Source organism: Rousettus aegyptiacus, unplaced genomic scaffold, assembly GCF_014176215.1.
Source record: "Rousettus aegyptiacus isolate mRouAeg1 unplaced genomic scaffold, mRouAeg1.p scaffold_m13_p_1, whole genome shotgun sequence".
NCBI classification, from domain to species: domain Eukaryota; kingdom Metazoa; phylum Chordata; class Mammalia; order Chiroptera; family Pteropodidae; genus Rousettus; species Rousettus aegyptiacus.
In genome coordinates, this window is record NW_023416284.1 from 151,466,573 (window position 1) to 151,492,476 (window position 25,904).

A 25,904-nucleotide genomic window follows, 5' to 3' on the forward strand; every position below is an offset into this window, starting at 1 on the left:
AAAAAAAAAAAATGCTTCAGAGTACTAAATTACCTGCACTGCAGCTGATTTAGTAGCAAACCATGGGAATCAAGGAACACTATACGTATAAGATTGTGAGGCTGACTCAATAATTATTCTGGACTGAGTTCTAAGAAGAGTAAAACTTTCATGTTACAATATTAACCGTTAGAGAAAGAAAAGGGTTTAGAAGCTGTGAGAATCAATTGAGATAAAATACTCCGAGAGCTACAAAGGTCTATACAAATCTGTAGTGGTGGTAGTGACTCTCAGCTAAATTCCTTTTCTTTGTTGTAATAGAGTTGCTGTTTTTCATGTTGAAGGTTTAACAATTGTGCTTAAAAATCATACACATTCTCAAATGGGAGAAAATAAGATGAATCTTATTGTGGCTCTCTTCTTTATGTAAAAATTAGGCTAAAAGGAAGTCAATGTCTTAAACAGTCTTTTAAGAAACCTCTAAGGTGAGAGCTTTTAAAATAAAGATAGTACTTGGACATTGGACCCTCCATGGAGAAGGTATTAAAGAATTTTTCCTGTAACAGTCTAAGAAGGGAATTAGAAGAGAAGCAGTCATTTAAATATTCCAATTAAAATGTCTAAAGTTTTTCTCACATAGTTTCATCTTTCTACTCTAAAACTTAAAAGCACTATAAAGAGATCATCCCAAATATGGTTAATCAAAAAGAAGGACTTTCCAGGGTGCATACAAATTTTGTCCCTTAACAGCCTTCCTCTAGAGTGCATTGAGAAGATTTAAAAATAAGTCTTACTCTACAAAGTACCTCCAAGATCCCTACCCTCGCTGTATTGTCAAGGTTGAGGAAAACTTTGCTTAGAGTGAAAGTTGCTCCAAGTAGATAAAGAATTAAAACTTATTACTTTAAATACACCCAATTTTCTCAGTTACCTACTTCAGGTTGGAGTAGAACACTCAGACTCCCTGGATCCCCGGACAACTCCTCCCATTCTGTGTAAAGACACCAACTGAAGAAATAAAACCCTAATCTGAGAATTTAAATATACAGTATTTTTGAACTTGGGTTTCTTATCTCTTAATCATTTAAACTGATAAATCGCAAATAAATCTGGTTAAATTATTGACTTGTAATTTAGACATCATAATTATGCCTGTTTGGTTATGTGCTTTAAATATACATAGTCTAGAACTGTGTCTAAAACAAGAGCAAAGAAGGCTCATGGGATGTGTTAAGGGTTTTCCTGTAAATGTAGCACGTCAGGTTGTTTATGTTTGGGGCTGTACTCAGATTTGTGAGGTTCCTAGATAAGTCATCTCCTTACCCTTTCATAGAATACATTCTTTGAATCTTCATTATTTTTCATTAGCAGCAGTAATAAGTAAAATTTTTGCTTTTGTAAGATTTTGCACTTTTTGATAGAATTAATTTGTTTACATGAAAAGGTGCTCAACATTACTAATCGTCAGGGAAATGCAAATCAAAACCACAATGAGATATAAACTCACACCTTTTCGAATGGCTATTATAAGTGTAGACAAGAAAAGAAGTATAGACAAGAGATAAGTGTTGGCAAGAATGTGGAGAAGAGGGAACCCTTGTGTACTATTGATGGGAATGTAAACTAGTGCAGCCACAATGGAAAACAGTATGGAGGTTCCTCAAAATATTAAAAATAGAACTGCCTTATGACCTGGCAATTCCACTTCTGGTTGTTTATCCAAAGGAAACAAAACACTAACCCCAAAAGATATATGCACCTCCATATTCACTGCAACAGTATTTACAATGCCAATGCATGAAAGCAACATAAGTCATAGGTACAGAAAATAGATTAGTGGTCGTTGCCAAAGGCTGGGGCTGGGGCCCTGGCCTGTACTACATGTCCGAAAGTTGCTAAGAATGTAAATCTTAAAAGTTCTCATCACAGGAAAAAAAAAATGTAACTGTGTACGGTGATGAATGTAAACTAGATTTACTGTGCTGATCATTCTGCAATATATACATATATCAAATCATTATGATCTATGACTAAAACTAGTTATCTGTCAATTATATTTCAATTAAAAGAATAAGAAATTGAGGCCCAAAAGTATTAAGTATTGATTAGGTAGAGAATCATCCAGACTCTGAATGTGATAGAACCAGAAACAATATCCAAGACTTTGTATTCCCAAGTTAGTGTTCTATGATACTATGTCAGCTCCTTTCTTTCCAAGTTTCTTTAGAATGTATATGCTTTGCTTTGTTTATTTTTACATCCACTTAACAAATAAGAAAAGTAAAGACCAAGTTAGATACAAAGTTTTAAAGTTTTTCATGTTAATCAGCCTCAAATATTTTTTAAGTTCTGTTTATTAATGCAGTACTATTGGAATTTGTAATATCTATGCTTATTTACTTTCGGGGGGGTGGGGTGGGAAGAAAAAGCTATCCATGTGTGTGAACACACTGTCTGCCATATGCTTACTGCAAGTGTGCTATTCTGCTCATGATGTCCACTGGAGGGAAGCAAACACTAGATTTTGAGCCTTACCTGCATTGGTGTTTCACTTTCTTCGCGAAACTCTTCAATTTGCTGCTGTTGCCAAGGAGCTAAACTGTAAGAGTCCTCTGTAGTTCTACCTTCCAAAGGGTTTGTCCGCAGCTGCTCCGTAAGCCACATCTGCGTCCTAACAGATGGCTGAATGGGAACTCCACCTACTGCCTGCTGACCAAGCATTAAATATTTCAGCGGTTCAAAAGCCTCTGAGCCTGTCATATTCGGCTTGCTTTCAGGTAAGGCACTATATGTCATGTCTAAGGTCTGTCTCCTAAGAGTAGAGGAAGAAGCTCTAAAGTCCTCTTTGCTACAGCTCTCAAATTTATATTTGCAATCCAGAGTTGATGATCGTTTTTTATTTATTTCCTTGTCCTCTAACTTAAGCATCTCCATACTATCGTGTAAGCAGCTAGGCCCAATCGTCCTTAGTTGTGAGGTTAAAGCCTTGCCTCTCCCTGTCTTTTCCAAATCACTCCTTGACTCTTCAGTGTGTACAATGCCACCCTGGCTGCAGTCATCCGGGATAGTGAGTTTGGATAAAGATGACCATTTCCGGAGGGGCCGGAAGTCCTTCATGTCTAGTGAAGAGTCCTGCTCCCCCCTTCTGTGCTTTCCCAACGTCTGCATGAGGCTTGAACTCCATTTTGAGCCATCTGATGTCAATGATTCCCTGTGTTTGGATACTGAAGCGCTGGAATTAGACGGCATGACATGGGCAGTAGGAAGAGTAACCAATGACCGACTAGGCTTAAAAGACAATGTGCCACTTGAAGTTGAATGATCTGGAAAAAGAAAAGAACGCCAAATTAGTTGTAATTAATAGGAGGGAAAAATGAGGCAAAATGCAAAATTCCACAACAAAAATTTTAATATGGTTTCTCAGCACGAGTTTTTCAGAGGCACTTTATCAAAATTAGAATATTATTCTTACTATTGTTATTACTTTATCTGAAATGGATCAAACTTGCAAAAGTTATCTTCTGAAATTGTATACACAAAAAAATATATACCTCATTTTCCATCTACCAAGAGATGAAAAATTATTTGAAACAGGTTTATATTCACTAATCTAAGTGCTGCACCTTTAAAAGAAAAATCCACCTCCCCACTAAGCAGTCGTACTTATAATCCAGCATTAAAGACAGACACAAGTCTAACAGAAAGTGGTATTTTTCAGTATCTTTCCTAAACTACAGAAATCTATGCCAAATCTGAACATTTTAGCACTTTTCCAAAACTAATTCAAATCATAAATATGGGTAAAGGAGCTCCTGCAATATTGGAAAATAATCAAAAAAGGTTTTAACAATATTTCTACAGATACAGAATAGTTCTTACGTCTTCCTGAATAGTATTACCAATGATTTATTTCTCAAGCTAGAACTCTTGTTTGGAGTATACTTTGTTTCCTATTTTTTTTCTGTACAGCCACTAAATCCCCGAGTTGTTAAGTTTTCACTTCCAAAATTATTACATAGCTAGAGCCTTAGGTCAGGTCTTCATTTAATATTGTTCTACACACAGAAAGTTTGAGTAGGCTCTATGCCAGCAACCAAAGGATAAATAAGGGCCTCTATACTCAATGAACTTACCATCAAGTACAAAATAATAATCAAATGTGCCAAATTAAAAGCAAATGTTATAATTTTTATCAGAGGATATGTAGAAAGCAGCAATTTGAAGTGTGAGGGGAGAGGAGGTGAACAGTGAAAAGCGACTTCCTCAGTTTATTCTGTATCTTTCCATATTGTTTGACTCATACTAGAATATATTTAAATATATTGCTTCCGAGCTTTTATATTGTTTCAAAGAAACAGAGTAATGGGAAAAAATGTTGAGAAAGTCATAAGAAAATTCAAATGAGAAAAAACCAGGAAGACTAATTTAAAAATTGAATTCCAGCAGGTCTTTGCACAGAATTTATTCACCTGGAGATGAAGAGGGAGAAATATTACAGATGAAAGGATACAGCAAGAAGTATAGTGGATGTTTATCATATTCAAGCTTCTCATCGACTTCTGCAAAATCTTTTTATACTCAGGAAAATTTCCACAGATATGTCTAACCTCCCAAATAAATGTTAGACCTCAAATTACCAACAGATACCCTGCAACTACGATGCAAGCATTCAGAAGCACCTGAGCAAGACTTCAGCATGGAAGTGAATCGCGTGAGAAAGTGGGTTCTGCGTGGAGTTACCATTTTTGCCTGGCATGGGCAACAGCAGAGGTATCAGCCTTCCACAATGGCAGCAATTGAAGTAGCCAAATCAAGTTCCAGCCCAGAGGTGGCAGCAGTTGGGCAGTACTGCTGGTTTCCTCCAGGGCTTGATGGGGCAGGAGAGTGACAGTTCTTAGAGATAGATGATTTGAGGCATTTTACCTGCAAGCTTAACCTTAAGACTGATTCACCAACCCTCCCTCAAAATTCTGTGAGGGACCACATGCACTTAAACAAATTTCTTATCTGCTCCATCAGTCAGTCAGCTTCTGCTGATTAAGAACACTACCTGATCCAAGCATGAAGCCAGAGAAAGTAGTTCCAATAGAAGAAAAACAAACTATCCATTTCTCTGCAGTATGGAGTGTCAAGAAAAGCTACTCAAGCTAAATCTTGAAAGATAAAGGTGGAGCACAGTTGTCCAAGTCTTCAAATGCCCTGCTAAGGAAAGAGCCTGGGCTTCATTCAGCAAGAAATGTGATATCACTGAAAGTTTCCAAAGGAGTGACAGGATCAAAACTGCACTTACGACGATTGCAGTGCTGAAGATGGATTAAAGCAAAATGACTGGCAACAGGAGGATTAACAGGCTATTATGAAATCAGTAGAAGAAAATAGAGTGAAATATGCTACTGAAGGTCAGTTTATGTTCCTACAGAAATAGAACAAATATCCCTAAAAGTCTATGAAATATTTGTATTAATATTATAGAATTACATCTATTTATCATATAGATGTTTGTGTTACTATGCCTAAAGAAATATTTGTATTAAAATCATCACAGCCTCTGAAAAATATCTTTAATTTTTTAAAAAACAAAAATTTTCATAGCGAATTTGAAATTTTCCATTTTTTACATTTAAAAAAATTTTAAGTAAAGATATAGTGTAAAAATTGAGTGTAATATTTTTAAATCAGTTGTTTTAGATTCAAATCCTGACTCTACCACTTAGTAGTATCTGTGCTCAAATAAGTTATTTAACCTCCTTGCATTACAGTCATCTCATTCATAAAGTGGAGATGACAACAATGAGGATTAACTGAAATAATATACATAAAGAATCCAGAAGAACTCCTGTCACAAAGCAAAATGTTAGCTGTTATTACACCATTCAAAAAGCTAAATATATGTTATTTTCAATATAAAAGACAAAAGGCTAATGTCTATATCATACAAAAAACTTCAAAAATTAAAAAAAAAAACCTAATAACTCAATTTTAAAAGACTAGGGAAATCAATAAGCAAATTACAAGAAATGCAAACTAAAATATACATGTTAAAAAAAAAAAAGATGTTCAAGCTCGCTAATAGTAAAGCACACACCCTTATCAGATTTATAATATGATTAAAGGCTACAATATTCTGCAATGATGAAAACATAAAGTGTTATATAGACTTTGAAAATCTTGCACATGTCAATATTTAAAATATGTATGCAAATATATATATAATCATGAGCAAATTAACGGTATGAAAGAATACACCCCAAATTTAAAAGTAACCCCTGCATAGTGGGTTACTTTTTACTTCATACTTGGCTCATTTTAATTTCTTTTCAAGGAGCATAACTGTACAATTTGGCCAAACCTCTGCAAAGATGTTTTGTTTTGTGACCTCAAAGAGTTTGAAATATCTCAAAGTACACTGTTACTAAGTATGAATAATATATCAGGTGACTGACTGTCTCACTTTCCATGTCACAGCTGAAACCTCTGAGAGCAGAGATCACCAGTCTTGGCTGCTACTTATATTTGACAATGTGCTACTTTCTCATCTACCTTTGCCAGCTCATTATTTCCCAACTGCATAGAAAATCAACAATTGGTAATAAGAACACAATTCCATATCAGACTAGTATTTACTTCCACAAATCTGAAAACAATTGATATATGCTGTTCAAAGAACATTACATAGAGGATAGAATTTATTCCAAAAGTCACTTATCTGAAGTTATCAAACTTCAGCAAACAAAATAAGTTATCTGGGATCTAGAGCCCTACCTACTCCAAGAGATTGTGATTTAGTTAAAGTAGAGAGGGGCACAGGAAATAACACTTTTTAATAAGTGATTCTGCATTTCTATTCACTACAGCATCATTCCACCTGAGTTTCATTCCAGTTCTGAAGCCTTCAAGCTTAAATATTCCAAGTTCGACATCTCAGTTCTACTGAAAAATTGATTTCCTATAACATTCAGAATTCATTAGTGCAAAAACTAAAGATGAAAGCTCAATGTATTCACACACATGTACATACAAACACATGCACACACACAACATGAATAATAAATGAACAAGGAATTAAATATTGACAGTATGAATCTCTGAAAAAAGGACCATATATCTTAGACAGAGATGAGAGTCCAGAAAATATTAATTTTAACATTTTTTAACACATTATTTATTTTTCCCTAAGGAAACACAGTCAATTAGAGGTAGATGTAATGCAATGTGCTTTATTATACTATCTAATTGTAGCCGCAAATCTCAAATGCAAATTATTACAATAGCATGTAGCCCATATCTAAGTTAAAACAATGAAATCTGAAACCAGCAGAGAATAGTTCTTTTAAAAACTAGAGACAGGGTTTATAGCATTCAGAGAGAGCAAAGAAGAACTAATGGTTTCAGTCAGATTTCAGTAAGGGAAAAATAAAAGAGGACATTGTTGTAACCTGATATAATGCTAGTAGATTATATTGAAGAAAACATACCATGAATTCTGAACAAAATCCCAACCCTTTGTTTTACTGTCATATTATTCTCATCTGGTAATGGATGAATTCATTGATTCTATCTTCTCACATATAGAAATAGTCTATCTCTGCTCTGGCCTTCTTAAAGGAAAAGGAATTAAATTCAAAAAGAACACATCCTCCAGATTTATAGTATAACAATAAACCATGAGTCTTTACAGCTAAAATAACATAATCAGAAAATTATACAACACTGTATCAAAATACTGATTTTAAATGTAACAGCTTAAATATATCTATCAGTTGATATAATTATATTTTATATTTTTAAACAAAAATGTTAACTCTAACCTAAAGTTAATAATTTGGTTTTATATAGTACCATACTTTTTCGTTTCCTGCTAATGACACAATCAAATCACAGGTTAAAAAAATTTTAATGATACATGTAACCATATCCTTTAAAAAAAATTCTAGTCATTTGCAATATTTTTAGGTAAATTTTTTTTTTAATAATCTAAACTAAAACCTGGTAGTAAAAATGATATATACAATTCTTCAACCTAAGAATCTCCTAGGAGGGTATTATGCATAAGGTGCTATGTTAGGTAGAAAAGACAATGCAAACATATCATTCACAATATGGATATACTCTTTCTCTTTGGAGTTTACAATTTCACGATTATACATACAGCTGCAGAGCAAGACTAAAGTTTATCATAAGGAAACTACAAAAACCAGACAATGAGAAAGGAGTCAGAGAAAAAGTATACTATTCATAAAAGAATCATCAGAATGATAGTAACTTCTCAACAGCAGTAATGGAATCCAGAACAGAGTGAAACATCTTCAAAAGGTTAAGAGTAAATAACTGGTACCCAACAATTGTTCAGAAAGGTATATTATTTTTCAAAATTGAGGGCAAAATATATTTTCAACTAAGTAACAAGAAGTTTATTACCAAGACTCACTAGAAGAACCACTAAAATTCCCTTGGTTTCTTTCAGGAAGAAAGAAAAATAGACCTGAATTGTTAAAGAAAACAAACAGATTTTGTTTAGAAGTAAACATAATTAAATCTTTAAAAAAATATAAGGGCAATGATTGCATAAACAATGGACTAATGTATGGGAATAAAACAAAATGAAGTACTAATACTTGCTACAATATTAATGAATCTTGAAAATGTTATATATAGTAAGTGAAAATTAGTCAATCACTAAGGACCACATATTAGATGATCCCATGTATATGAAATCTCCAGATCAAAACAAAATCTATAGAGATGGAAAAATTGGCAGTTACTCAGAGGTAGGAGAGATGGGAAAGTGACAGACAGCCTAACAGATTTCTTTTAGGGGGAGCTAAAAATGTTCTGAGGTTGGATTGTGGTAACAGTTGCACAATTGTGAGAATATATTAAAAAGCATTAAATAGTATACTTTAAATGAGTGAGCTGTATGGTATATGAATTATATCTCAATAAAGCTATATTTTTAAGAGGCAGTGTATAATTTCTAATAGACTAGAATAAAATGGAATAAAGGAAAGAGTGAATCAAAAGAAGCAAAGATAGAAAGAAATTTAAGAAAAGTAGAAAAGGTATGCAGTAGGATTTTTAAAAATGCATCAAAATATAAACAATCATCACAGTACGTAAAAATCCACTCAAAGACCAGAATTTTCCAAATAATTTTTTAATCTAGCTAAATGTTTACAAAAGCTATACCTAAAATATTAAGTCTTATTTTGGCATTATAACACCTGCATAGAGTCTGAGAATGATTACAAAAAAGAATCGTTCAAAAACTGTCAAGAACATTAGGAAAACTGTATGTCAGGTATTAATATCATAAAAAGCATGTTTTCTTGAACTGCTTGCTTTTTATTCTTTATATTTTAAGGAGAGTAAAAGACTTGTTTCCATAGAGCCAAAAATATGGCCTAAGAGGATACGATTCTGTGAAAATCTTGGTTCTCATCTTATTATCTAATTATTAATACCAATCACATTGTTTTCTTGATTATTTTATATTTTTTCTCAATTGTATTTTTTATGAAGCCACTTCAAATCCTATTAAAACAGAAAATGAGCTAAAAGTTCTGAAATTAGTTGTTGAAAACAATTACAGAAGTCTACTGTTCACAAATTAGGTCTCAAAGCCCTTTTTGTACATTCTCTCTTAGCAACCATTCACAACAAACTAAGAAACTTCTTTCTAGAAGTTTATATAAAACAAGACAAAAACCTGTTTTGTTTTGTTTTTTTGTTGTTGTTTAAGGGTGGGGCGGGGGCATTTCTGATCTCCAGCCAGATTATTATTGACAATTTAGTTAAAAGACAACCTAACTACTGTTTAAAGAGGTCAATAATTCAAAGTGAAATTCATTTTAAAAGCTGGTCAGTAAAATCAGATCCCTTTTTTTATTTTCACAAATAATATTTTTTTCTTCAATGCCTTTTAAAATTTTATTCCACTGTACCATTTTCTAGATATCTCTTACTGGTTTCAATTCAAAATTAAGTCTAACCAGGCAGTTTACTTGCAAAGAGCTGCAGGTGTTATATTTCTCTTTCATAAAAATTTTTACAAATCAAATTATAACTAGATCTCTTAAATTATGGGATGTGATTTTTGAAAATGCAAATTTTCTCTGAAACAAAATTATTATATTATGACAGAGCAGACAATAAATTATTTGGTCTTCTAACTATCTGCAAGTCTGGAGAGATGCAGAGTCATTAATCTCTTCCCTAAACCCACAGCTGGGTGACTGCAGAGCTTTTCCACGTCAAAAGAACACAGGTTCATTATAGGTCTCTAAAACAAACTAAATTCAGCTCAACTTGGTCAGGTTCAGGCATTCATATTCTACCAGGAAAAGAAGCAAAATGACAGCAAAAAAAAAAAATAAAAAAAGAATAGATGGATAGATGGATGGATGGATGGATAGATAATACTGAAGGTAAAAATGAGGTCCATAAAGAAACAAAATATACCTCCAAAACACTATTTTAATTTCTACAAAATTACTAAAGGTATAATGCATTATATGCCGTGTTAAATAATCTATAATTCAAATTTTCATTTTAAGCAATAATGTAAAATTAACAATAAAATTAAGTAGAAGTGCGAGGCAAAGGAAAAGGGTTACTTGATTGGCAAAAGATAAAAAAAGAAAATCATAATTGTTTTGAAGACTGCCTTGAAATTATTTCACAAGCAAAATAGTATTTTGCACATAACCTCTGACCTATTCCCATATGCAAATGAAAAACTAAAGTCCATAAAGGTTAAATTACTTGATCAAGTACAGTCTCAAAATAGAATTCTGGTCTAGTATTTCTCAGTCTAGTATTACTTAAAGTATCCTACACTAGATACAATTCTCCTCTAGTTCTCCCTTCCAAGTACAGATACCTAATTATAGTGGAGCTAAGAGCAGGGTTTTGGAGTTAACACTTGAAGAACCTCAGCTCCATCTCTTAAAGAGCTGCAATCCTGGGTATATTACTAATGTCCTCTAAGTCTTAATTTTTCATCAGTAAAAAGAAGATAATTTTATTTTAATTAGAAGGATTTCTAAAATGAAAAAATGTAAATCAGGTATAAGATACAAAATTTCATACTGCAAAAATTTACGGTAGTTATTTTTATTAAAGCCAACTGACCAACTAATCCAGGTAGTATCTGGAGGCCATGTTATTGGAGTATGCATTACCAGAGTCCTGAAAGTTCCAAAGTTAAGAGGTTGCAAAACATGATTATTCATCAATGAACTCACCACACAAAAGTAAAACAAGGGTAACAGGTTAGAGAATAGCCTAAATATCATTTACTTTTCCTATAAAATAGGCATATAATTGTACCTAACATCTAATTTTTGAGTTAACTGTAACAAGCTGTAAATCTCTTATCATGGTGCCTTGTGAACACAGTACATATTCAATAAATATTACTACTATGCTAAAAGGTTAAGAGAGAGCTCTCGATTTACTTAAAATTATTAACAAGGGTATGAGAGCAAGCTGAAATAAGACTGCCAAGTGTTGTAATTTATAACTGTATAAATTCAGTGAGGTGTACATGTGGGTTCACTACTTCACTTTATTTCTACTTCAGTATATGCTTGAAATTTTCCACAAAAAAAAAGAGAAAAAAGAAATAAAAAAATGAAAATTAAGAACAAGATGATGTTTTACATTAAGATGAGGTGTTTTAAAGAAATCATTTGGCAAAGTACAATAACAAAACCTAATCACCATAATAAAATACACAAACAAAGAAAAGAGAGCCCTGGGAAATTTTTATGACATCCTCCAATATTAGTAGTAGTTTCCCTAGAACTTGGGGAAAAGGGGTGTTTGGGGATGATGGCTAAGGGAAGTGAGGTTTCTCTTGGGGGTAATGAAATGTCCAAAAATTGACTCTGGTGAAAGGTATACAATTATGTAAATGTACTAAAAGCCACTGAACTGTATACTTCAAATGAGTGAATTGTATGGTATGCAAATTCCATCAGAATTAAAACTGTTCAAAAAGAATGCACCATTTTCGTCTCCTAAATATCTCTTGAATCAACTCATTTTCTCCTTTCCCACTGTCTTTTATTATGAACAAGTCACCACTGGCTCTCAACGCAAGTGGTCCCCTGGCATCCAGTTTTACTCTCCTCTGATCCATTCTCAGAACGTTCTGTCACCCCTCAGTCTTTGACCATGCTGTTCTCTCAGCCTCGACTACTCTCCTCCCCTTGCCCCTTTTGCCCTTCCAGTTCCCACTCCCCTTTTTGGGCCTCTGCTTAAACATCACTTCTGCCAGAGGTCCCTCTCCTAATCCATCTGATTTAGGTATGTCCCCCTACCCTGTGTATGTCACCAATCATACTGCTCGTCATATTTTATAATTACTTCCTGTCTGTCTCCTCCACTAGACTTCAGTACAATGAATAGGGAAAATGTTTCTGTTTAATTCTAACATCTAGCGCAGTATCTGACATATAATAAACACTAAATAAATACTGCCCATGTGGATAAATAAATGAATGAACAAGTCTTTACCTTAAAAGGCCTTAGTTTCTTCATAAGATAAAGATAATACACAAAATGGTAACCTTTCTCATTTTTCTTCCTTTCTGATATATATTATTCATAAGATGACCTCAAAATTGATATTATTCAACAGCCCTATTATTTCTTAGTAAATACAGCTAAAAGATGTGATTAAACTAAAGTCCATTCTTATCAGTCCCTCCTATTTAAAATAAATGGGGTTAATAAGAAAATTATTAATACAAATTAACAGTTGAGAATTAACAAAAAAAAAAAATGACTCTATTGTATCTTTTTTTTAGTAAATATATAAACATGCCTGAAAATCAGCCCAAACAAACTATTACAGACTACATTTAAGAAATCAGACTTTAAAAGATAAAAGAACTGCCTGTGAATCTGATGCCATGTAACACGGGAGAGGAAAACTGTCCCATGGAAGGTTACAAAACCAAGCCTCAGCAAAAATTCCTTTTTGGTGTCAGGGTCCTATGCTCCCAGTTTCCTCTTGTTTCTCTCTTAATCGCTCAACGTCTAGGTTATGCCTTATACAACAAGTGCTGCATACTTCAAAAACAACTTCTCAAACTAATTTCTGTGCCAAAGATAGCTATTTACATGGCCTCCAGGTCTTAGTAGAGAAAATCTAAGAAGAAACTGATGATCTGTTGGTGTGGTTTATATTACAGTTTGGTCATCTTGCAAACGCATCTAGCCTCATGTCACAGATCTATTTCTTACCAACTGGAATTTGACACCCCATGAACAAATTCCCACAGCTAAAAAGTGACGCTGCTAATGTTAAATTAATGTCTCAACTTCTTGTTAAATATAAAAATCTCACACCCTTATTTAGCATTATTTGAAATCTCAAAATACCATAGCTGAAAGTGAATCTCTCCACAGCAATTTTAGAACACTGTTCTGTACTAGAGTCCCATTCCTGCTGAGATACTGATGTAATCCTCTCCTTCATTTGGATCTCTTTCCAATTCTTCAGTTCTTGAAACACAGTAAGTCTTCGATAAGTATTTATTAACTGAAAAATGAATAAACCTCTAAAAGCTGCAGGTTAGAGAAAAAAATATAGAAAAGGTACCTTTATTTATATAATGGTTATTTATAAAACTGGATATTTGTCATTCAGTTATTCTACTCTCATATATGAATTTAAAGTTTTTAAAGAGTTAAAATAAAACACCATATTAAAATGGAAAAGAATGCAAGTTATTTTTCAGATTATTCACAAGATACTCTGAAGATTTAGTAGTGTCCAAAGAGCATAACTTGGAACATCGGCTGTAACCAAACAAGACTAAAGATTGGAGAGTGGGTTGGAGGGTCTAACTAGACAGAATGTTTAACATTTTGATGACTTACTTCACGGATGGACTGTTAAGAATTTATACGAAAAATATTTTACATACTTTGACCTGTACTCCCAAAATTAAATTTACATTTAGTATACAGAGGTATACCTATATTCAACCACAGTTGTCTTGCAGACAAAGAGAAACAATTATAAAAGTAAATAAGAGCTTAAAATTTACTATTACAGGTTAATATTTGAATTATATAACATGAGCATAATGTTATTTGCAAAGAGCAGCCTAGTAGAAAAACAGGCTCTTTCCTTCTAAACACTCAATTTCCAACCAAACTTCATTTTTGAAATGACTACTAAAATCGTACTCTTCCACCTGCTCACCTCCACCTCAGTGGCCTAGCAGCAAATTATGCTCTGAGACTCCAGAAGAGTGATCCCTCCTCCATCCTAATTTAATCTGAGAGCCTGCACCTCAGACCACATAGAAGAATCCCTGCAGGAATTACTGACATTATTCCTTTTCCCCATTCCCAACTGAGCAACAGAACTCCATAATTTCAAGAATTCTCCAGTCTAAAATCTTCCCTAACTCAAAACTTTATATCCCACCACATCCACCTTAACTTTCTCTTTGCCAAAGGAACTAGGGTAACCCTACTGCAGTGAAGCTCTTATTACTGTCAAAATGATAAAAAGAGTTAAAGGCAGATAACTAAAATATTCTGTAGATACATTATATAACTCAAATTACATTTGATAAAGCTGGTCCAAACTTCATGCATATTACTTAGAAATTAACATACTTCTATGTCATGGTATTTTCAGCTGGAGGTTATAGTAAGAAGGAGATGAACACCTTTCAGGTTATTAGCTATGTTCTTATGCAAGGCTATTTTCAATATTCAATAATTTCTCTAAGACCTTGGCATTAAAGAGATATGCCATGAAGGAAATCCAACAAATGAAAAACAAAGATTATAAATGAGACGACTTAGAACACTTACCAAAAAACAGAGAAGGTAAAGAGCAAATGAATAGTTCTCATGAAGTGAATATCATAAGAACTTCAAAAAGACATAAATTCAAGAAAGAAAACATATTCTAACTGGAATCAAGTGTTACATAAGCAAAACACACCAAACTTTCCTTTTAGATAGTTTTTATATGCCTGCTAAAACTATCTCCTATATTCAGATAACATTTTAAATAACTAACTTTTTTAACAGGAGTACACACACTTCATTTCCCCAGATAGTCAAAAAAAAAAAAAATCAAAATCATTATTATCACAGCAATAACTCAAACCATAATTCTGATTTATTTTCCATAAACATCTCAAGTTTGTTATTTACTGTCAGTCTTCCAGAGTCCTGCTACTCTGTCTTATTTTCATCTACCTTTTCTTATAATGCTTGCCCTTTCCCAGAACTCTTGCCCTATTTGCCTACTGTCTTCAAACTTTGACACTGCTTTATCTATACAGAATAGGCTCTAAATAACACTACTTACTATGATCATGCCTTAAATTAAATGGCTTCTTTGTCCATTAGAATATTCTACATAGTACAGTGTAAAATACCAGTAAAATCACTAGTTGTTCCAAGTATTAATTTTAAAAACGTGGCAGGAAAAGGAGTCGAAGTTCGACTTGGAGGTAATGGCAAGACCTAATGGAAGACCAAAAAATGTTAACGTTTTCACGATCAGCCGCATTCAAGGAGAAAATAGAAATCGCAAACTTTATCCCTGAATGATTATAGGTACTTGTATTTAATACTTCATAAATTATTCTGTGAGAAATACAGTGATTTTACTGTTAACATATATAAACTCATTTTAAATTAATGAAAAGAATAAAGAGAAAAGGCAGTTTTCTAAATAACAACAGAAAAGATGAGTAATTATATAATTATACACAACAAGATCAAAGAGTTTCTAGAGATTATGAAAAAGATGCTATTACAGTCTTATTTCCAAAGAGGTATTTTCAGTTCTTCAGTCATTATGCAAAGGCAGCTTCCCAGCCCTGACACAATGTGGCCTTGGCTGAACTGAGAAACAAAAATTCCCAGCTGGATCCAAATTAAAAGCATAATATTCTATGGAGCTTGAAGTTAATGACTATAAAAAGAACATCGGGTTTCTAAGCTAAAACTTCAAAAGTCACACAAATTTATATCTCAATCTCGAGTAAATTTTTGAAAAGTTATAAGACAGGAACAAATTTTTTTTTTTTTTTAAAGTATGAGTTGCTTAAAGCAAACAAGTTTAGCCTATGGCCATGCTACCCTGAACAAGCCCTATCCTGTCTGATCTCAGAAGCTAAGCAGGGTAAGCAGGGTCGGGCCTAGTTAGTACTTGGATGGGAGACCACCTAGGAAGACCAGGTGCTATAGGGGTAAAAAATAAAAAAATAAGGGATTGCAAGCTGACAAGGTTCTTGCAAACTGTGAGGTCAACCAAGGGTTGCCTCACCTAAAAAAAAAAAAAAAGCGAACAGCTTTATGATAACACTAATAAAATCCCAGAGTATCCACTCTGCAACTTTTAAATCCTCAATTTACCTTTCCAAAATCATTCTCTCCTTTAAAAAAAGGTTAATTTTTAAAATTCATTGTTGAGACCAAATAAGCTTGATATTTTTTTAAAAAACCACCAAAGCAGTTCTCTCGCTTTATTTTCAATTCAACTTAATATTCTCCAGAAATTACTTTATGCCTTTCTGTTTAACCACATAGTCTATAATAAAGAGTGCTGTAGATTGAACTGTGTCTCCCAAAAAAAAATACATTGAATCATTAATGGCTAGTCTCTGTGAATGTGATCTTACTTGGAAATAAGGTCTTTACAGTTGTAATCAAGTTAAAATGAGGTCATACTGGAATAGGGTGAGCCTAAATCCAATGATCAGTATACCCATAAGGACCAGGAGGCAGGGGGAAAGAGAAGGGGCGGGGGACAGATATCAAGATGAGAAAGTGGCCATGTAAAGGAGGTAGGAATGACAGAGTTATGATGCCACAAACCACGGAATGCCAAGGATTGCCAGCAACCACCAGAAGCTAGAAAAGGCAAAGAAGATTTGTCCCTAGAGTCTTTGAAGGGAGCACAGCTCTGTCGACACCTGGATTTTGGACTTGCAGTCAGTCTCCAAAACTGTGAGAAAATACATGTGTTGTTTTAAGCCACTCAATTTGTGATATTTTGCCATGGCAGCCCTAGAAAACTAATACAGAGTAGTATAGGATAACAGTTCTAAACCTGCTTTACTTATATGCTGAGGGCTAGATAAATAAGTAAATGGATGGCACACAGTAGGAGGTATCTCATTGTTTGAGAAAGAATTTATAGATAAGCAAGGTAAAGAGGCTAAAATGAGCTCTGCTGTATTGGATTAGAGTCAAAAACATCAGTATGAACCCATGTTTAGCTTAATATAGATACTTATAGATAGACATAGAAAAATAATTAGACATATATATGTATATATATATACACACACAAAGTTTAGTGTACATGCCAACATAACCTAGTTCTGTCCTCTGTGATAGCCTAGAAGCAATGATACTCCAACAGTAACAAGCACTCCCAGCACCCAGATCTTGGTTTCTAAATACCACCCTATAATAAAAGGAACCAGGGCTCCTTAGAGAAATGGCTGATTCCAGGGATAGGATGGGGAAAATATAAGATGAACATGAAACACCCTCTGGTTCCCCAAAGCAAAGATGTGCTCAATAAAAACAAAAAGAGGGGAATGCGGCACAAAATGTCACAGGAACCAACCTGAAAGAGTCCCCAATGGCCAAAACTGGAATAATTTAAGCAACAAAATTAATATTATTGAATTATAACCCAAAAGATAAAAGAAATATACATAGTTCATACTGATATAAATGACTAAATAAATGAGGAAGAAGAGATAAATTTTTCTTATAAAAAAATTCCAAATAAATATGTAGATACTTTTCTCCCTCCAGGATGTAGAACTCAGTACTCCTACTCCCATTTTGAGTACGGGCTGGACTTAAGTGTCTTGCCTCTAAAAAATAAGAGTATGTAAAAGGAAAAATAATAGTTTTATGGTAGAGAAATCTGGCAAACACATCTTAACCAAGTTATCAAGATTAACATTACCAATGATGTCATATTAACATAGTATCCTGTACCCTCGATATGATATGAGCACTTTCATCTCCGTAGTATTCTTCCTAAAACGTATAGTATGGCTTCAGTCTAATCATGAGAAGACATCAGACAGATCCAATTTGAGAAACACTCTATCAATGCCTAACAAGTCTTCCTCCAAGCTGTTAAGGTTATGAAAAATAAAAAAGGAGAAACTGTGACAGACCAGAGGAAATTAAGGAAACATTACAACTACAAGTAATGTGGTCTCCTGGACAGAAACTAGGAACAGGAGGACTTCAATGGAAAAACTGGTGAAATTCTAATAAAGTCTAAAGTTTAATCTAAAAAATAACCATGTATATACGTGAGATCATATGGACATAAATGAATGAATGAATGAGAGAGGAGAAATAAATGTATCTTAAAGAATAATTCCAAATACTAAATTTAGATACTTTCTTTTCTAGGAGGTGGAGTTTACTCTTCTTCATCTGGCTTACATTCAAAGAATAGAATATAGAAAGGGGGAAAATAGTTACCATACAGTGAACAAACCTGGCAAGTCTAATATGGCAGTTCCTGAGAATTTTTAAGAATTTTTAATAATATAAATTGATGACTTGTTCCTGAATTTGTCCGTTGCTGACTTAGGATTCAGCTGTTTGGGATCTGCTAAGAAAATTTCTTACTTATTGTTTTAATTTATAGCTCTCAGAATTTTACTGTGGTTTTCTCTTGTTCTCCCCATCATCATAGGGTTGTTTTCATTTTGCTTGTTTTTCTAAGTTTTAGTGGGATTTAAAAAGGAACAAAATTAGGGTAGAAAGTTCAATTTGTCATCTTTAAGTGAAAATTTGCTTAAATTTCTTTCTAGGCTGGTAGGTATATAGCTACCTAATTATTTTAACCGGATACACAGTAAAATATTTAACCATTTCCTTACTGATAGACACTTAAAATGATTTCTAATTTTTTACTAAAGTGTTACAATATTCTTGTACATATTATCTTAGTTCACCTGTATATATACTGAATGAAGAATACATACACTTTATATATGTGATTTACAGGTAAGTAATTCAACCTCTTGGTGTTTCCCATCAGAGGGTTAATATAAGGATTAAATGAGTTATTAACATGTTTTAAGTGTCTAGATCTAGAACACAGGTATAACTATATAGTTGTTTATTATCATTGCAAAGTTGCCCACTATAAAAGCTGAATATATGTTCTAGTTATTAGAGTACTACTTTTCCCATCTTTGCTTAGAACTTAGACATTATAGTCCATTTTTTGGAAAAAAGGGGCAATTTCAATGGTGAAAAGCAGTATTTCACTGCCTAGATTTTCATTTCACTGTGACTGAGTTTAATTATCTCTTCAGTGTTTAGTGGCCATTTGTATTTTCCATGAATTATTTACTTATACCTATAGAAATTTTTAAATTATGAAACATTTAGAATTTTAAAAATGAATACTTATTTGGGGGCACTGACCTTATTTGTAGGAGCTCTTTAAATAATATTATTTCCTTGTTAGTTTTATTACAAATATTTATTCTCAGTATGTCCCTAAATATTTTAATTTAGTATTTGTTAATGACGTTCAATGTTAATTTTTTTGTTTTTACTAAATCAAATGTTTTGTGACTTAAGAATATTTCAAACCTAAGAATACAAATTTAATCATAAATCTTAATATCTTTATGATTTTTAAAAGAAATCATTAGCACTTTACTTCATTTCAAATTTACTTTTCTCACAGTTTGAGGTCAGGATCTCATGCCCATTTTTTCAGGCCTAACCCTTCCCTACTGTTTTGAAATGCTACCTTTTTCTCATGTATTAAGGTTACAAATAAACATCTGTTTTTAAAAAGTACTTAGGTTGATATGTTTGCTAGAGAAATGCTATATATATGTAATAGATATTCTCGACTTTTGTTTTATTCATATTTGTTGTTTAGCTCATCTGTTGTAAAATGGTAGAAGGACTTTTATTCTTTCTGTTTGTTCCTTCCAATACATCAAAAAATAGGCTTCATGACAGCCTGCTTTACTCTTAAATGCCCAGGAGGTTAAACCCAGATGTTCTAAGCTTATCTCAGTGGCTGGATCTCCTTGAAGAATAGCTCAATTCTAGGAGCCTCTGGTGATGTGGGTTAGGTCATGTGAATCATTTCACACTGAAAATTATTTTTTCAAGAAATCCAATATAGAAAAGTTAAATAAAAAGAGGAAAACAAATCACAAAGCATACATGGGCTAACCTAGTTTTTTTTTTTTTTAAACCTGTGTATGTGAATAAATGTGCAGCAAAGATATGGAAGAATATGCAACATGCTAATAACATTTGTGAGCTCTGAAAACAAATCTAGGGTTGGCGGAGAGGAAGTAAAGGATTTCACTTTTTGCTCTGTTTAATTTTATATAAGTTCAATTTTTCAAAGACTATAAATTTAATAATATTCGAAATAAAAATTTACTTTTAAAATTATGTTCATCTTTATGATTTTTTAAATGTACATTTATTACCTTTATAAAAAATTGAGGTGGGGGCAGGGCAGGAAAAGTGGAGAAATACATAAAGTAGTTGTCAGGAAGGAAACACTGACAGGAAGGAAATGTTTTACAATTTTTTAAAGTTTTTTTTAATCTTCATTTTTTCATTTACATGACAAAGTTTTTGGTTCAGGATCATTGCCTGAGTTCACAAAGTTATATTCTCTCCTTCCTGAGACTCAATAAAATGATAGAGAAGTAATAAAGTGGAAATTCATGGCAATAAACAATGTAAAACCATCAGCAAAAGAGATCAGAACAAAATTCCAGAACCTGTAAAATGAAGAAAATGTTAGTTATTGAACCAGGACTGAAGAACACAGAGCATAAAATACAAGTGTTGGGAATGTACCACAGGGAGTTCCTCTGTTTGTGGGAATATTAAAGAGGCTCTAACCTTGGAAACACCAGGTACAAAATCAGGCTAACGAGATCCTTAACTTAAACTCTGCATTGTTTCACTGAACGAAACTGAACACCCAGTACATACTGGTCCTTATTTTGTAATACAAATAATAAAAGCAAAATAAAGCAGGTGTATTAGTACAAAACTGTGAGGGTAACAGCATAAGTATCACTGTTTTAGGTAAGTCATCTAGAGCAGGTGTCCCAGTACCTGTTGGGAACCAGGCCACACAGCAGGAAGTGATTTGCTGCTAGCTGTTCAGCTAGCATCACTGCCTCAGCTCCACCACAGATCATTAGGCATTAGATTTTTTTTTTTTAATTTTTTGGTGACATTGGTTAACGCAATTCATTAAGTTTCAGCTGTACACTTTAACAGTAAGGCATATATATATATTTACTTAGTTAGATTTCTTTCTGTCACCTAAAAGCAACAAATGAACAGAACAAACAAACAGAGACTCATGGGGGGTGGTAGATGGGGCATTAGATTGCCACAGGAGTACCAGTCTCTGGTGCCAAAAAGTTGGGGACTGCTACTCTAGAGAACCTTCTTAGGAAGGAGAAATTTGAGGAAAAGAGATGTGAAAAAAATTAATAGAGCAAAGGAAAACATGAAATCATTTTTAAGGGAAAAATGACAATGCACTAAGCAATTTTAAAATCATGTTATTAAATCTTCATAACATATAAAAAAGAGTCATTATCTCCAATATAGTGACCAAAAAAAAAAAAAAAAAAAACTGAGGCTCCAGGAAATGAGAAATTATTTAAGGTTGCACAGATAATTAAGTGATAACAGGTTTAAACAGCTTATGCTCTTAACCACCATATTAATATGAGTAGTTATTTCATCTTTTGGGAAACAGTTTATTCACTTGTATAATGGTCAAATTATTTCTAAAAAACTATGCAGTTCTAACACTATGACTAATTATTACCAATTATAGTAACTCTACTTATCATTTACAGCTTAAGAAAATATTCCATTAGTGTTCCTGATAGTTTGAAAAAGAATATCTATAGTGGGACATTTTCTTTTATATCACCTACCAACTTCCCACTTAAAGTAAATGCCCTTATGTTCATTTTTTTAAAGATAATAAACTTTTACATTTAGAGAAAATTAGTTTGGTTTACTTTTATTTCCTTCCTAAAATTAACTTCTTTTTTTAGTGTATAAACTTTTTAAGGGACTTTGAAATCAACTTCAATAGTTTTACACATAAAAAAATTCCTTAACAAAATACTAACATACAGAATTCAGCAATATATAAAAAGAATTATACGCCATGAACAAGTGGAGTTTATTCCAGGGATGGAAAGCTGGCTCAATATTTGAAATGTCAAGCAATGACATTTACTACCATATCAAGAAGCTAAAGAATATCATGTCAATTGATGCAGAAAAACCATTTGCAAAATCCACTCACAATTTTTAAAAAATCAGTAAAGTAGAACTACAGGGGAACTTAACTCAAATTGATAAATGGAATCTACAAAATACCTACAGCTAATATCTGTTACACAGCTACTTAACAGTAAACAACTGAATATTTTATCTCTAAGAACAGGAAAAAGTTAAGGATGTCCACTCCAACTGAACTCACATCCAACACTGTGCTGGATGTTCTAGCCACTGCAATTAGTGAAGAAAAGGAAATAAAAGGTATACGGATCAGAAAGGAAAAACATCCCTGTTTACAGATGAATAACTGTATACAGAGAAAATCCCAAGAAATCCACAGGAAAAAAAACTACAACTAAAGAGATCAGCAATGTCACCAGATATAAGAATTGTATTTTTAAATAATGACAGGACACTGACACCAAAGTTAGAAATACAATGACATTTATGATCATCCAAAAATGAAATACTTAGGTGTAAATCTAACAAAACATGTACAGGACAGGCATGTTAAAACTGTACAATACTAGCAAATTAAACAGAAACAAACCATGTTAATGAACTGAACAGTCAAAAAAGTAAAGATGTCAATCCTCCCCATATATATATTCAACACAATTCTTATTAAACTACCAGATACGGACAAAATTTTTCTAAAACTTATACAGAAAAACAAAGGAATGAGAAGAGCTAAAATAATTCTGAAAAATAAGAATGAAATGAGAATAATTATTCTACCTTATTTCAAGATTAGGCAAAGAAAATGAAGATTAATCTAAGTTTCACACTATATAGAAAGAATTAACTCGTGTGGGTTTTCCACATCCTGCACATTCAAAGAAAGTTTTGGCTCTTGTCCAGTTTCTAAGAGCCTCTAAACCCTTGGAATATCCTATCTAATAAGAGTGTCTTTGTTTACCTTGGGTCACTCCATTCAGTCTACGCTAACAATGTGATTTACAATAGAAGCCTTGAACCATGTGGTATAAGCTGGACCTCTCAAGGGCTGGAGACTAAGGTTGTCCACCCAGGCAGTCAGTCAACTAACTATGTGAACTAACCAGCCTGCAATAAAAATCCTTGACACCGAGGCTCAGGTGACTTTGCCTAGTTAGCATTACTCTGTATGTGATGTCACACATCATTGCTGGGAGAATTAAACACTGTCCACACAACTCTACTGGGAAAGGTCACTAAAAGGTTGGGCCTGGTGTCTCCTGGACCCTGCCCCTTCCTTCTTTTTTTATTGCTGATTTAAATCTGAATCTTTTCACTGTAACAAAGCACAACCATTAGTATAACAGCTTTAGAATTCTGTGATTCCTTCTAGCAAATCATTGGGCCTAAAAATGGTCTTGGGAACAACCAAATGCACACATTTTATAAAAAATTAACTCAAAATGGATCATGGACTTAAATGGAAAATATAAAATGATAAAGGAAATAATGAAAAGAAAAAAAAAATCTCCAAGATCTGGGACTAGACAAAGAATTTTTCACCATGACTCCAAAGTATGATCCATATAGGAAAAAAAACTGAACTTTGTCAAATTTAAAATTTTTGTTCTGGAAGAGACAATGAGAGGATGAGAAGACAAGCTACAATGTGGAAGAAAATATCTGCAGACCACACAGCCGACAAAGCATTAGTATCTAAAATATAGAAAGAACTCTCAAAACTCAACAGTGAAAAAAGAATCCAGTTTGAACATGGGCAAGACATGAAGAGACATTTCACCAAAAAGACTACAAAGATGACAAACAAGCACATAAAAAACCACTGAATGCCAGCAAGGGTGAAAAGAAAACTGGATTACTCATACTAACCTATTCCCATTGCTGATGAAAACAGAATAGTCACTCTGGAAAATAGTGTGAGTTTCTTTAAAAACTAAACATGCAACTGCCGTATGACCAGAAACTGCACTCCTGGACATTTACCACAAAGAAAGGAAGACACATGTTCACACCAAAACCTGTACACAAATGTTTATAGCAGCTTTATCTCTAATAGCCAAAAACTGGAACAATCCAGATGGCTTTCAATGGGTGAATGGCTAAGCAAAACATGGTCTACCCAATAACACCACTGCTGTACACATACTCCTCAGCAACAAAAGGAATAACCTATTGATACACGCAACGACCTGGATGAATCTCCATAGGAAAAAAAAAAAAAATTCCAAAGGGCTACATACTGCATGACTGCATTTATATGGCATTCTTGAAATGACAAAATCGTAGACATGGAGATTAGTGGTTTCCAAGAGTTAAAGGGGAGGGGAAAGTGGGAATAAGTAACATTAGGTATACTGTAGGGACAGAAATATTCTCTACTTTGACTGTATCAATGTTAATATCCTGGTTATGATTCTGTACTGTAGCTTTGCAAGATAGTACCATGGGGAAGGGGGTGCAAAGAATCTCTGTACTATTTATTAAAATCACATGTGAATCTACAATTTACTAAGAATAGAAAGTCTAGTTTAAAGAGTGGGTGAAGGAAAAATGAATATGATCAGAAGGACAATCTCATTTGATATATATATAACAATACTGAACATTATTTCTTCATTTGGAACAATAAAACATCTTCTTTGAATGTTCTCAATCACAACGTTTCTCCAAATAGTCATATCTAAACACTAAGAATTTTAGCTCACCTTCCACGCTGTCAGAACAGGAAGTTCCAATACCGGTGTCACCACTGTCAGAAGCTATACTATGTCTCCTGATATGGTTATTTCGATGGTTGGATGGAACAGTTGTGGCCTGCCACAATGATTCAGTACCAGGTAACCATGCTGATGAAGAATAATCTGGGCCTACAAAGAAAAATATGCAAAAATTGACACACTTATAATTTCTATGACTTGGCAGAAGGTATCTTTTTCTGATCTTGTAAAAAATACACATAAGGTATAAAATGTCATTTTCTGCCCCAAATAATTAAAATAAATCAATAATATCTAAGATTCACCAAATAAACATATGTCACACACATGTAAATTCAATGCTGATTTAGCAGCTTTCTCTGGCTGAAGGACTCTGATATTTGCATATAGGTTTTCAATCCATATAGCTCTTATTTAAAATGTCAAATCTTTCATCTATTTGGAAATGTCAGTGCTCTGCTCTGGAACACTGTATAGGTAGGCATCTGTGATTCCACACACAGGAATTAGCTGAGACCTGAGGCTCAAGTAAAGTCTGACTGAATCATACTGCATGGCAATATAAGTAGAATATGCTCATGGAAGATCAAAAAAATCTATTTTTTCCTACTATATACTATCACTTAAAATTTTAAATTATTTTCCATTATTTTAAGTGACTTTATTTCTTTAGCTATCTTTTGATAAAAGTTTAACACAGCATCTTCTTGGTTCTTTGCTCGATTTTCCCTTTTGAGCTACATTAAGTCATTATTTTTTAGCTAAGTTATCGTTCTTGATGTTCTCTTGAATTTTATTTTCGCTTATGTTATTTTACTTAACTTTTATTTGCCTTTTTCTGATTCATCCATCATTTTACTTTTTTGATTAGTTTATTCTTTTATTGTCGATTACAATGGCAAATCAAAG

General features: G+C 33.2%; 1 protein-coding gene across 2 annotated transcripts in view; it reads right to left on the bottom strand.

Annotated features, from left to right (window-relative positions):
• Positions 1 to 25,904, bottom strand: part of CEP85L (centrosomal protein 85 like) — a 114,986-nt gene that overhangs the window by 73,643 nt on the left and 15,439 nt on the right. For both annotated transcript variants that reach the window (XM_016153602.2, XM_016153592.2), the window contains exons 2-3: positions 24,984 to 25,145; positions 2,515 to 3,302 (exon numbers count right to left, since the gene is read on the bottom strand). In XM_016153602.2, the coding sequence (XP_016009088.2) occupies positions 2,515 to 3,302; positions 24,984 to 25,145 (950 nt within the window). The remainder of the gene's footprint in view (positions 1 to 2,514; positions 3,303 to 24,983; positions 25,146 to 25,904) is intronic.